Source organism: Malurus melanocephalus, unplaced genomic scaffold (assembly GCF_030028575.1).
Source record: "Malurus melanocephalus ecotype Western Australia unplaced genomic scaffold, MMel_1.1 scaffold_52, whole genome shotgun sequence".
NCBI lineage: Eukaryota > Metazoa > Chordata > Aves > Passeriformes > Maluridae > Malurus > Malurus melanocephalus.
This window is the reverse complement of record NW_026623284.1, coordinates 810,102-823,789: the sequence shown is the minus strand read 5'-3', so window position 1 is coordinate 823,789 and position 13,688 is coordinate 810,102. Positions and strand designations below refer to the sequence as shown.

Below are 13,688 nucleotides of genomic sequence, written 5' to 3'. Positions count from 1 at the left end.
GTGATTTTTGCTACAAGTTTGTTAGTTTTTAAAGGAATTATGCAAKAATTTTCCTTGACATTTGGAAACGCCTTCAGGATGTCTTTTTCACACACYAGTTGTTATAGAAATTTAATATGTYTTTAACGTCTATTTTTCACAATTAAAATTAAGCACAACACAGTGAAATKGAGTATTTGGGAGCAGAAGAGAACTTCAGAGCACCGTTTGTACTGATTACCAAAGCAGACTGATGAGAATTGGCCTTGAGAATACTTCTCCCACCTAACCCTGTTAGTAATTTTAACATATGCTAAAAGGCTAAATTAAACACTACAGGGGACTTACTATTTATTTAGCTCTGCCAAGATGTACTAATGCACAAAATACTTTGCCTTTGCTCTCATTTAATSTTGTGTTATTTAAAGAGTAAAGTGTTTTTCTCTTTAAAGTGCAGATCCACCATTGTATCATTTACGTAAATTCAAATCAAGACTGACAAAGCTGCATTTTAAGTGAAAAAAATTTCCCGTTTCTGGCTTGAAGCAACACCAGGGATCTACATTAGYTGAGTTCTAATATACATGAGATATTCACAGAGGTAAAGTTACTCTAAAACTTCAGCTTCATCTAAATATTCTGTAAATATCTGGACCTCAATAATGAAGAAGCTTAAAAGGAATCTACGGAAGAAACCTCATTAGGTGAGGCATAAGAGCTTCACATTAATGCAGGATTAACCACCCAACAAAACACCCTTCTGAATGAAGGATACTACAAACAGACAAGGATGGAAAGGGCAAATGGAGATACCATGGAGAAACAAAAAAATCTCAGCTAAAAGCTGTATTTAAGCATTTGGCACACAAAGTGTTCTCATTCCAATAGGTAACTGAATTACAGAACAACTTGAAATGGTGAAGTGGTTTGACACTATTATAGTAGTACAGAGAATTGGGTTTGAAATGAGTATTTGACTTATGCAGCACAATTCTTTTAGAAGAGGGAGGTGGGACAGAGTTCATATGAACTTCAGGTGAAGAATTTTAGAAGTTTATACAAAACAATTAAACTGCATTAGACAATAATTGTTTTCAGATTTCTTCAAACCAGCACAGTTGGAGTTCTACAGCCGTATAATCAACTTAATGATATGCCTCTCATCTGAAAGAAAGAAAACATTATCCTCCAAACACAACCAAAACAACACATCTTACTGACATTTTGAAATCTAGAAAATATGCTCTTATTCACCATTAATTGTCAGCTTTAATTTAAACAAATATTTAAAACTCAGTTAGGGTTTAACATACCCTAAATGCAAAAGGAGTTACCAGAATGCCAATGCTGAATAAAGTGAATTCAGAGGTCTACTCCAAGATCATCTAAAGCATTCTTTAATGTCCATCTGAACTKACTCATACTCTCAAATAACCATCCCATAGAGAATACAATTGTGAYTGTATCTGAAAGGTGGCAATGCATGCAATACGGAGAGGTATTTTAGCCCCTAAGGGAYACAAGTAAAAGAATAAAAAAATCCCATTACTTCGACCTTCAGTATGCATTTGTGAGCAGAAAGTATTGTTTGTTCAAGCCAAATTCCGTCTCTTGGTAATTAAAATATAATAAACAGAGTGGTTTGGGTTGAAATGGACCTTAAGGATCACACAGTTCCATCCCTCCTGCTATGGGCAGGGACATCTTCCACTAGAACAGATTGCTCAAAGCCCTATCCAGCCTAGCCTTGAACATTTCCAGAGAGAGATGGGGCAGCCACAATCATACCCAACCCACAAGTGATGCCAGCACCTCTTGGAGGCAACTTCATACAAAMGCTAAAGAGGGTCTTATTATCTGAAAATTACTGATATTTACCACATACCACATTGGTTTTAAACAGCCGTTTTTCAAGAAAGGTTCAGCTAAGCAGGCTAAGCAGAGGCACACGGATATTAAAGAGGAGGCAGTCATGATACTGTCTGTGCTCCCCAGTATGTTCCGTTCGGGGCCTCCCTGTGTCAGCTGCAACTCCTATACACTCATTCTCAGTTTCTCTTTCACGAACTTGCCCAGTCTGCTCTTGACCACACCTAAGTTTTGAGTAAACCACATCCTTTGGCAAGGATTTCAGTGTCACTTTAGAAAACCGTGCTGTACAAAAAATCATCTCCTTTTATTTTGCATCTAACCCTTTAAGAGTTTCCCTCGATGACCTTCAGTTTCTTGCATTAAGAGAAATGGAAGATTTAGTTACAGCCACCTTCCTCAAGCCACCTGTGATTCTGAAGCTTGTTGTCCTTCTCCAACRTCTTTATAGACTGAAGGGTCCTCAGTTGTTTAACTGGAATCCACTTCAGATCTCTGACCAACCATCTGCTATTCTGTGAAAGGTTTTAAGTCTTACTATATTWATTTTTGAAGTTAGAGTCACTTTCTTAACCCCACGAAAACTAGACCAAATCTGTTTCTCTAAATGCTTCTACCCTCACCAAGCAGATTCCATGTGCTCCAGCAGAGCTTTAGCACATCAAAGCTACGAGCACAAAAATTCTCTCTACACTAAGCCTGCTCCAGGTCTCTCTCAGCCCCTGTGTGAAAGCAAACTCCATATGCACCATCTACTCCCTGTGAATGACCATCCTTCTGGCAAAGGTCAGAGACACCCACAGGGATCATCTCTGCAGCTACAGCTCTRGGATGCTGTGAGTCCAGATTTTACCACGAAATTGCTTGTACTTTCAATCAGCTGTGGTATGCAAGCAAGAAAGGAATGCTGATGAATGGGCAGGGCACAACACAAGAGTTTGCTGTGCAGGGGAAATGGAAGGTGATGGAGAAATGGGACTATGGACTGTGGGAAATAACACAGATCACACAGCCAAAGGAAGCAAGAAGAGAACAGTCACAGCTGACAAGGAAAATGAACAAGAAAATTAATAAAGGGGTGAGAAGAAATGCCATGTCACAAACACCTGCCTAGAAGCCAYTGGAAATAGAAGGAAAGAAACTGCAAAAACTGCAAAAACGAAACTGTCCAGAYTATTTACTCTCTTCCACTCCACAATTTCTTTTTCTAATGAATGTTGTTCCGAGTGTTAGAAAAGGAACAAAGATAACGAAGTTCACTGCCAAAGTTCAGGCAAAGAGACAAAGAAAAGTAAACCTCAAATAAGTGAAACAATGATTAAAACTGATAAGAAGGTTACAATTAGTAAAGACAATGGGAATATAAGGATTCAACAACAATGAAAAAAAACAGACGATAGCAAAGAAAGCTGGAAGCAAAAAAAAAAAACAAATGGAAGAGGTGATATTCGGAAGAAATGAGAGAAAACACTGTATTCACTCAACACTGCAACAGAAGATCCCAGACTCTTGACATTGCCTGTGATTATCCTTTATCTGTGCAATCTCTGACAAAGCMGGCATCCCAAGTTGTATTGAGCACTGCCATCAGTCCTTCAGCACAGCCCGACAGACTGCCAGCAACACTGTGCTCCTGTCTGTCTGACTGCCATCTCCCAGGGGAAATAAAATCTGCCCCGGTGTCAGACCTGACCTGCCAGCGCTCACGTTGCTGCCCACCAGTGCAGGACTTCTAAGCAGCAGGACACACCCACGTGGAGACAGGCAGCTTTAGGACAGGGATAAGACAGAAAAATTGCCGAAGAACATCTGTGAGAGGCTGAGAGTGGGACTCCAGAAACCTGGAGCACCTTTGAGCACCTGCTCATGCTGGGCAGGAGATRTTTCAAAGCATGGTTTATGTGCTTGGACCTTCCTATGGAACAGATTAAATCATGGAGCAAAGGTCTGTGCAATTTGAAGGCCCCATCACAAATATCATTGATTATGGTGTCAATTCCCATGGGGCACAAATTTTTTCTACATGAGAGCATTAAACACAATGGCCACAATGACARTTGTTCAGCCTAAGCAAAAGGCAGGATTTTGGCTGCCTGTGAAACCCTTCTTTGGCCCCATTTGTGTGACGCCTTCTGTGCTCCGAGAAAGACATGGACCATCTGGAGAAAACTCAAACYAGCAAGGAGGATTGGAGCTCAAGAAAACATCATCTACAAAGAAAGTAGGAACAAATTTGGGATTTCTGTTACGAGGTAAAGCATGCTGGGGAAATAAACTGAGAGGCTTTTGCACAAAGCTGTCCTCCATTATCCTTGGCAGATGGTACGAGTAGTAATGGAATAAACYCAGAATGAGGAGAGTGTGGGTTAGATGTGAGGAAAGTGGTTCCAACAGTAAAAACAAAGAAGAGACTGGAAGGGACTGTTTAGGGAAGATATGGAGTTTTTATTATTGGAAGATTTAAGAGCAGTTTATGTAAGCTTGTGTCAGGAATGACAGCTGTAGATAACTGCCTTGGAAAAGGAGGTGAACCAGATGATTTCCAAAGGTCCMTTCCTGCCCTATAAATCCAAGGCAAAGCTGCTTTAACAATAACCCACCATAAAATTCTTCTTGAGACTATTTCCCTAACAATGCAYGAACAAACAGGATGGAAAACCAGTAAATATTTAACTTTTTTCTCATTTTTCAGTGTGTGGTCTTAAGTCTTTAATTGTGCCCTGCTGGCCAAATCAGTAATTTCACTCTGGGTTAGACTGGTCAATAATACAATGCTGAAATAGTACTTCACTTTGTTGCACAAAGGAATGCTATGTCCTCTTTCCAGATGTAAATCACTGACTTCAGAGGAAGMTACTTTAAATGCTTTTATGGATCTAGAGCTGGAAATGTCCATTCTCTGCAGAAAMAATTCTTGGAGAAAAATATTCACATAAAACTACAAACTGTATCATAGTACATGMTCATGAAATGATCAGTTTCAAAACWGAATCTTAATACTGGTATCTTTTAAAATATGTGCTTAACCTACAACTCTGATGAATTTTAAAATGTATTTTAATATGAAATCTTTCAGTTAATTTCCTCCTGCCTAGAGATCTAGCTTTTTCTTCCATCACTGCAGTGTTATTCTGTTCAGATTAYCTACTCTCTKCCACTCCACAATTTCTTTTTCCAATGAGTGTTGTTCTGAGTGTTAGAAAAGGAACAAAGATAAAGAAGTTCACTGCCACTTTTTCACTATTTCCTTTGTTCATGCAATAGCAATATACAGATGTTCACAAACCACTTCTTGTTGATGGAATAAAGCATCCAAGCCCTCCATCTCTACACTCCAGATTTCATCTYAGCAGCAGCAACAAAATAAGGGGGAATGGCGCAATTGGTCTGGAATGAGAATTACATGCTTTGTCCAATTACAAGTGAAGCAAGAAAGCAGGAAGGTGTTTTGCCAGGGTTTTTTTTTTGGGTTTTTTTTTGGGGTTTTTTTTTTTTTTTTTTTGTAGTTTTAGCAACAATCTCACAAGAGCAGATACTTAACCAGGCCAAAGTACCAAAATCAAAAAGAGCTGTGTGAAAACCTCAGCTTCTACTTATTTAAGAATGTTCAGTCTTCATGATTGCTGAAGGACTGAAAACATGCAATTAMTGCAATTCACAGTCTCCAAGAGCAGACAGTAAAATGAATCAAAAGGTGTTTTGTTCTTCTATGAAATTGTGTTTCTAGGCCATTCTCATTAGCTTTTAATGCCCGGGGTTGCCAATGTGGGAAACGGAGGAGGAAGGTGGAAGTGGGCTCTGCTCTGAGTCGCAGCCGGCTCCTGGCTGCCTGCCTTCCCCAAGGGCTGCACTTCCCCTACTCTCTGCAGGCAGCACAAACCAAGGCAGCAGATTCCTTTCGAAGAAGCTGGATTCCACTCAGCCGTAAGTCCTGGGCTGACAGAAGCTTCTCACAAGGCTTATAAAAAGAAAAAAAGGGAACAACCAAAGGAAAAGGCTCCAAAGCCMATGACGCTCATGATATATAGGAGCTGGCAGTGTTACTCCTGCCACTGCCAGGCTTGGGAGTTTATCTTTGCTTGATGTTATTGCCCCTCCCCACATGTGGTCAATAATTCACTCATTCCTTTCAAGCACACGCCTCACCCCCTCCAGCCTCCCTACCCCAGTATGGCTCAGATTCTCTTTGCTTTAATGGGGTTTTAACACATTGCTTTCTGAGCACTAATCCTGAATCTGCTATTCAATTGCTTGCCCCAGTCCCACTTGCTGTCAATAGCTCTCCTGGTCTCTCATATTACACCTCAGGAAACTTCCAACATTTACCAGCTCTCTCACCTTTCTCTTCAATGTTTTTTATTTAGCCACAGTCTAAGAAAGGACCCAGAAAAAAAAAAAAAACAAAACACACAAGTCAGGCTCTGGCTAATCTACCAGCTACTGAAATCCCCATCCTAGTTTTGACATGTCCTACTATGTTAAAATCACTGTTCTGCAGTAGCAAATTATTTAATTTTCTCATGGAAAAGACATAATTTTATGCCCCGTGTCCTGTGCTTCTCTAACTCCTTTATCTTCACTACCAAACACAGAAACACAGAATTATCTTATACTCAACTCTGAAAAAAGCAATGCAAAAGTAGCTCCACCTACAYCTACATCAACTTCACGTGGAGGCTCGGGTTCTTTTCTGTCTTCTAGGCAATTTCTGCACTGTCTGTTATAATATACTCTCATAATTCTCCTGTCTCACATACCTAAAGCTACTTTTAAATCTACAAACCCTTCCATTTTATTAGAAAGTTACTTATATTATAACACAGAAACAGAAAACCTTACCAAGGAAGAGATAAAGCTAATGACTACAAATTATCTGGAAATCAGCTTCAAAACTACTTCCCTGAGTTACAGTTTTAAGGCTCTATGTAGTCATACTTTATCCTAAATCTTGACACATTTCCTCCAGTCATTACACAACCATCAGCAGTGTCTGTCATTTCACACACTGTATTTTCTCCTAAGAAAATGGAGCCAAGTGCCCAGAATTCAGTCCCCCTACCCCTGTATGACACAATGTCAGCAGTAGTGCCCCACAGACAATGWCACAAAGGATTGATCAAAAGTCACAGAGCAGAAGAGGCTTTTTTCAAGACTCACTTCCACAGAAACTCTGASATCTGGGTTTTCCCAAACCACTGTTATGAGGACATCAGTGACTTCTGCAACTAACCCCCATTCTGCATCTGAGCTTGAAATCAAAATTACCCAGGGTCAAAGAAACCTCTGATACCCAATTAACAGTTTCACATCTCCTCGATACATTTCTTTCCAAAATGTCAGAGACAGGGTCTGATCACTATTATTTAAATTAAAAATTAATAGTACTCAGCTTTTTTATGCTTTGATCAGCCAAAGCAATGAGCCCATTATAGCCATTCCATCCTGACTGATCAAAGTCAACACTTTCAGTTGGAAGGAAGAATAAGTTGAGGGCAAATAAGGGCTGGCTCAGAACCAGGCTCAAGTTTTTTCACAAGACTGCTGYCCAGCTTTTAAGAAATATGTTTATGGCTATGGAAAGTGTTGTGATCAAATATTCACGATAACAGCAAAAAAGTAACCTTGAGAAGAACAGAGAGCGGATGAAACAGCACTAAAATTTTTGCAAATGATCCAAAACAGGGTCAAATAATGAAGCAAAGCAGCTGTTCAGATCAAGTTGCTCTACATATTTAGTGCAATTTAATATCAGCCTTGGAAAATTCCATCAAGAAGAGAGAGTTTTRCGTATTTGACTCAGGTATACGCACAAGAACTATTTAACTGAAATTCTCCATAAGAAGGGAAGTAGCTATTGGAATCTAAGAAGTTTGTGAGCAYATAAAACATGAAAATTATATATGCATCAAGTAGATTAAGTAATTTTTTGTGCATGGAAAATACGATCTGTGTTGGATTARGAGGAAGAAAAATGATGACGACAGTTCTCTCCAAGTCTGTCAAAATATAATTACACCTGTAAGTGTCTGGTAGCTGGTAACAGCACTTTCTGCAGCAGGAGAGAMATGCTACTGGTTTAGAAGCTGTTATCAGAGCTTCAGCACAGAAGCTCTKCTAGAATTCTGTGACACCATTTCAACGGTGATCACAGACAGCGTGTTCTAATTYCCCTCATACAACATAATTAATACTTTCACTGCTTTTAGGCTAATTTGTACTAATAAAAATACAAATGTTATTTTCTCTCTTATAAATTCCAAAATAAGGAAGAACACAGTAGATATGACATGAGATTTGGTTTACTTTGTTCCTGAAAATACACTCATACAAGCTCAAACATCAAAAATAACTTTAGATAAATTTGCTAATACACCATTTCCTACACAGCAGGAAAGCTTCAGTAATCACATTTTATCTCCTATCACTTATGCCTCTTTTCATTTACCCAGCTAATATGCTGTAACTCAAGGGTTTACCAGAGCAGTCTGARGACAGCACTCACTGAACGTGCTTTTCACCTTGATCTCCCTGTATGCCAATCAAAGCACCAGCCCCAGGCACTCAAAGCAGCAGCAGCAGCAGCGAGTCCCAGCCTTGTGCCCGGAGCACTGTGCACCCCAGAGGCTGAGCCCCAGCCCTGCCCCTGACTCAGCAGCCGCCTCCTCACTCTCTCTCACTCACCTGGTTTTGGCTTCCACACCCACGGAGGTGGTGGAGCTCGTGGACTCCTCGGACACGGAGTGCTGAAGGATGGGTGTTAGCTGCTTGGTGCTCTCCACTTCCGTCTGGGCATCCTCTTCTGCAGACTGCTCTTTGACTTCTAGGTAAAGAAATAAGAAAATAAAATTCARTATTTTATCTACATCTGGAAGCTTTCCCTTGCGCTGCAAACATCCATTTTACTTATAGACTAGTTAACCCATGTAACTATCTTCTACCACACAAAATAAAGAGGAGGGAATTACCACCTCACGTAAAACATGAAACTGAAAGGTTACACATTATTTCCATAGCACAAAGTACCACTGTGAACTAAACGTGTTCAACAGCAACAAGGAATGGGGTGAGGGGAGAGTCATTCAGTGACAAACTTTTCATACAAGGACGGAGTTTCAGGCATTGCCATTCTCCCCACATCTCCTCCTGTGCACCTGCTGTACAGCCCTGAACAAACATCACATCGAGCATGCTAATCTGGGGATATGAAACCTTTTTTCCTTCCCTATTATCTTTAATTTTGTTCAAGGCCCTGCAAAGTTCATTTCTGGCTACATTAACTATGCTAGCAGAGGGTCGAGGAGGTGAAGGAATGAAGGACATGGTTTATGCCAGCTTAAACTTCATTCTGAACTGAATGGATATAACCAACTTCTCAGCATCCTTTTACGTTACCTTAGCTGTTAGACAGRAAYATAWATACATATACATCTACAGCTGACAGTGCTACTATTCAACTACAAACTTTGGTTTTGCTCTGAAACATGAAACACAAGGCGTGGAACTTTTCCTCTTCCCAATCATTTCCCCCTTTGTGTGGAGTGAGTCAGGGATTTACCAGAAGGACGTGGCAATGTGCTGTTCCAAGGGCATCAGAATGCAMAGGAACAAGGGTCAAGGCTGTACAGAAGCAACAGAATCTGTGTTTCTGCACTCCTCCACACTTTGATTTTGAAACCTAAGCAACACAAAAATCACAAGACTCTGACAGATGTGCTTTGGCATATCCAGCTTAAGGTACATGTGCCTCATCCTGCCTGTGTCCCACAGCAGTGCCAGGGTCACATATCCCCTAAAACTTCTTGTGAACACAGGTTTGAGCTGAGAGGGCAGTGCATACATCTCTAACAAAGAAGTCCAGTTAGAGCAAAGCAGCAGATTATTTAAAAAACTTCAGCAGAAGATACATGCACATTTTTCAAAAAATTAATGTACAACATGTCAAAATATAATTAAATATTGCAAAGGATAAATGACAAGTGGAGAAATGAATGTGTAGAAGAATCTGTGACATGGGTGGGCATGCACAAAAACCTGCTACAAGCCTTAATCTTATAAATAAAATCAAGAGAAGAGAGGAAAATTCTCAGAACGTAAAACTGCGCAGCTTGGTCTGAAATTCTGAAATACTGAAATCATATGCCTGCTACAGCACATGGAAAAGGGAAAATCTGTCTTGTTTCATGCACAGAGATTGAAGAAAGATTACTCTTTAACCYAAAGTGAACTCATTTAGGAAGACAATGTGTAGCATTTAAAACCCTCAGTGAATGCCTCTAAACGTAYTGAAGAGAAACACAAAATTAAGGAAAAAAAAAACCTCCTGTTCACGACTGGGTATTCTAGGTATTTGAGCTGGAGTAAATTGAAACTGCTTCACCTATTTCAGTTAAAYTACTCAGTAACATACATCTAAAATTTTTTTTTGACATCCAAAAATRACTATGTGTCCAAAATCCAAATGGCTCGTGTTAAACCCCTTTCACCAACCTATGCTGAAACAAAGTGCTGGATGACGATTTGCCACTACATAAATATCCTCCTGGGAATACATCCCTTGTAATAGTAAATGGCTCTGTACAGAAAACAAAACAAAGTAAACCCAAACCCCACACCCTCAGTTTTTGGCACATCTGAACAAACATCCCTGGAGTTTCCTGGATGAGGATTCCCRAAACAGGCAGTGTCCAGCAGAGCCATTCATAATGGTCTGCAGTGCATTTCCAAGTATGTTGGATCTGAAGGATAATCTTGTGCTAGGAACCCCCAAATTCCTAAATGTAGCCTCAATGAAGAGAGCAAAACAYAAACACCTAGAAGACAGGCAGACGCCAAAGCACTCAAAACAAAACCCACAAGACATCCCAGGACAACCACGCCTGAAGTGTTTCAGGAAGACCACCGGAAACTCTGGCCTTGCACTGATCCGTCTTGGCGACTTTCTTTAACCTAGTTAAACTTTGCAAAAGGAACTCTGCTTTATTGTGAGCCTGCAGAAACTTTCAATCAAGTAAAATCCATTTACTCTGTGCCAGCTTTCATCTCATTACCATTACAGGGCACTCAGCACACTGGGAAGGCGAAGTTCACGGGCACTCACTCCCTCCCAGGAACTCTGGACTGCGTGAGAAGACACAGATTGTTTGACTACACATGACAACTACATGAGCTTACATCCTTATGGTGCTTTTCTCCTGCTGTTTCCTTCTCTAGAGAAGGAGGGACCCAAATTATACTAAATGAGACAAACAACATCTCAGTTGCTGTCTCCACAATAAAGCAAACTGTGCCTCAATATGCCGTTGGAAGACTGAAAACATGGTGCACACTAAACAGCATGAAAATAGCGTGTGTTAGTTGTGAAAAAAAAAAAACTTTGTTAAAGTTTTCCTGCAGAAGATTAAGGAAGAATGGGAGTATTGCATGTCATGAGTCAAATTCCTGGGAGATGGATTCCAGCACTGGCATGGCAAAAGGACATCTCAGATACACCTCAGAGATGTTCCTGGAAACATCTGACACAACGCATTTAATGAACACTCACTAGATTTGGTTATGACATTCTGCTTGGAAGCTACTGGGAATGAWGGAACTGTGGATAATTAATACATGAGAAGCACATTTGCAGATTTATGCATAAAGTTTTATTTTGCACCGTCTTTTCATGATTGTTTCTGGCACAATGAAGGTCTTGCCTATGTACAGCAGGTTAGTGGGGGGACTGAGATTTAAAAAACCTAACTGTACAATTATCCAATGTCTCTAGGTTATTTTTAATGCCACTATCCTTCACTAAAACTTCAGGAAAATACTAGGAAACATTGCACTTAAAAATTTTTATTATTTAAAGACAACATTCATAGTTCTTTTTCACCTGGCTGGTGAGGACACAAAAGCCTTCTTTTCTTATTAAAGAAATCCCCCAAAAGCACAAGGACTAAAGTTCTGTCCACATGGGCCATCAAAAGGGTTGAGACTTCCACATGCCAATGTGGGTAACTCACAGAATCACGMATGGTTGAGGCTGGAAGGCAGCCCAGAGTCACCTTGTCCAAACCTCTGCTCAAGCAGGGCCACCAGAACCAACTGCCCAGACTATTTCTGAGCATCTCCAAGGATGCAGATAYGAAATACTAGGGAAACAAATTAAATTGCCTAACACTGACAGGGGACAGATATGCAGGGAAGTCACTGGGACTTCCCTGCTGATAAGATTTACAGCATGTGTATTAAATTTCTCTTTTAATTGACACTTTCATCATATTTGCTTCAATKATATGTATACAGTGGTAAAAAGGCAACCCCTTAGGTTTTATACTATTTAAGTAGTAATCTGAATTTTTCCAAATGAGGAAAAGGATCACTTTACAGAAGTTCAAAAATTTCCTCTCATTATTATTTTTACCCCTCTTTCTTGAGTAGAACACAGAGAACACTCAAAGAAAATAATAAACAGCACATAGCACCCTCAGTTAATTAGGTAGAYTACCTACCTTCCTAACATTAGCTGGTCTCTTTACGTGTCTTATGCAGAGATTTACAACATTCTGAGTAATGACTGTGTTGACAACTTCCTATTTTCCTGCTCTATCTTCAGATCCCTTGGAAACACCTGCCCATGAGGGCCATGCAGACTCACAGGGGAAGCCCTGTTTTTTGTAGGCCCCCCCTGTGGCAGGGGTTCCCTTGCACACATCACAGTCCTCCTTGTGGAAAGGAGGAGATGGGTGATGGCTGRGATTTTATGACACGATCACAGCTTTCTTTGGGGATGTGATGAAGCAACATCCACTAAAGACCTGAGGTGTTCTTTTGTTATAAACAATGCTTTTCTGTTTTCTAGCAAGCACAAGACCTTATTCTGAAAGCTTCTTGGGTAAACACACAGCAAAATAAGGAGATATATGTGTGGGCTCTGCTATGGCAATCAGGCAAAGAAAAGATACCAGCATATCCAAAAGGTTTTCTTTTAAATACTCACAAACTACCTGTCAAGTCAAAAACTGAAAATATCACAAGAGTTCTACCAGGAAAAAAAGCCTTTAAAATCTTATAATATTCATTATAAAGTGACACTGAAGAAAAAAACCAACCTAAAGAGCTGTCACAAAAAATAAAATCAATATGCTGCTGTTTAGATGCAGCAGGTTGACTGTTTAACAACTTTATTGTCAGACCTACTGATYTGGCAGACAATGAAGCACGTGTCATGAGCTTCCAAAACTTTCACTACGAACAGAAAGTATTGCAGGTTGGAAAGCACCAATATCACCAAACACAGCAGGGACATCCCAGGGGTCTCAACTGTTGCTTACCAACTTGATCTCCAACAGTGAGTAATGARCTTTTAGACACAACAGTTATTTTTGCACAAGGAAGGGGTAGTGTTGTGTCAGAAAACAGCCAATGGGACCAGATACTTTTCACAGCCTCATAGGGGTCTGCAGAACTACAAACGACACCAAAATGCTCTAGCAGTACTGATAGATAAAAACCAGGTCAGTGTAGCAAAAAACATGAAAAGACATCTTAACAAGAGAATGCAAACTATGAATTTAAAATGCTCCAAGCAACATAGGAGAACGGAAGGTATTCCTGTCCATGGCAGGGGGGKTTGGAACTGGATGTTCTTTAAGGTCACTTCCAACCCAAACTATTCTATAATTCTCTGATTTACTTACTGCAACAGGTGTCAGATGGAGATGAGAAGAAAGCCTGCTGTTATTCTTGATTTACACCCTCCATTGTGTATTTTGATACTTTTCAAATTGAGCTCTTAATTGTTAAATACTTTTCATACAGAAAATAACTGCAAATTTTGTATCAGTTACAAAATAAAAATG

The 13,688-nt window shown here is 40.0% G+C and overlaps 1 protein-coding gene across 13 annotated transcripts in view; it reads right to left on the bottom strand.

Annotated features, from left to right (window-relative positions):
- KMT2C (lysine methyltransferase 2C) overlaps positions 1-13,688 on the bottom strand; it is a 189,509-nt gene that overhangs the window by 120,932 nt on the left and 54,889 nt on the right. For all 13 annotated transcript variants that reach the window (XM_057365380.1, XM_057365384.1, XM_057365382.1 and 10 more), the window contains one exon: positions 8,530-8,668. In XM_057365380.1, coding sequence (XP_057221363.1) covers positions 8,530-8,668 — 139 coding nt within the window. The remainder of the gene's footprint in view (positions 1-8,529; positions 8,669-13,688) is intronic.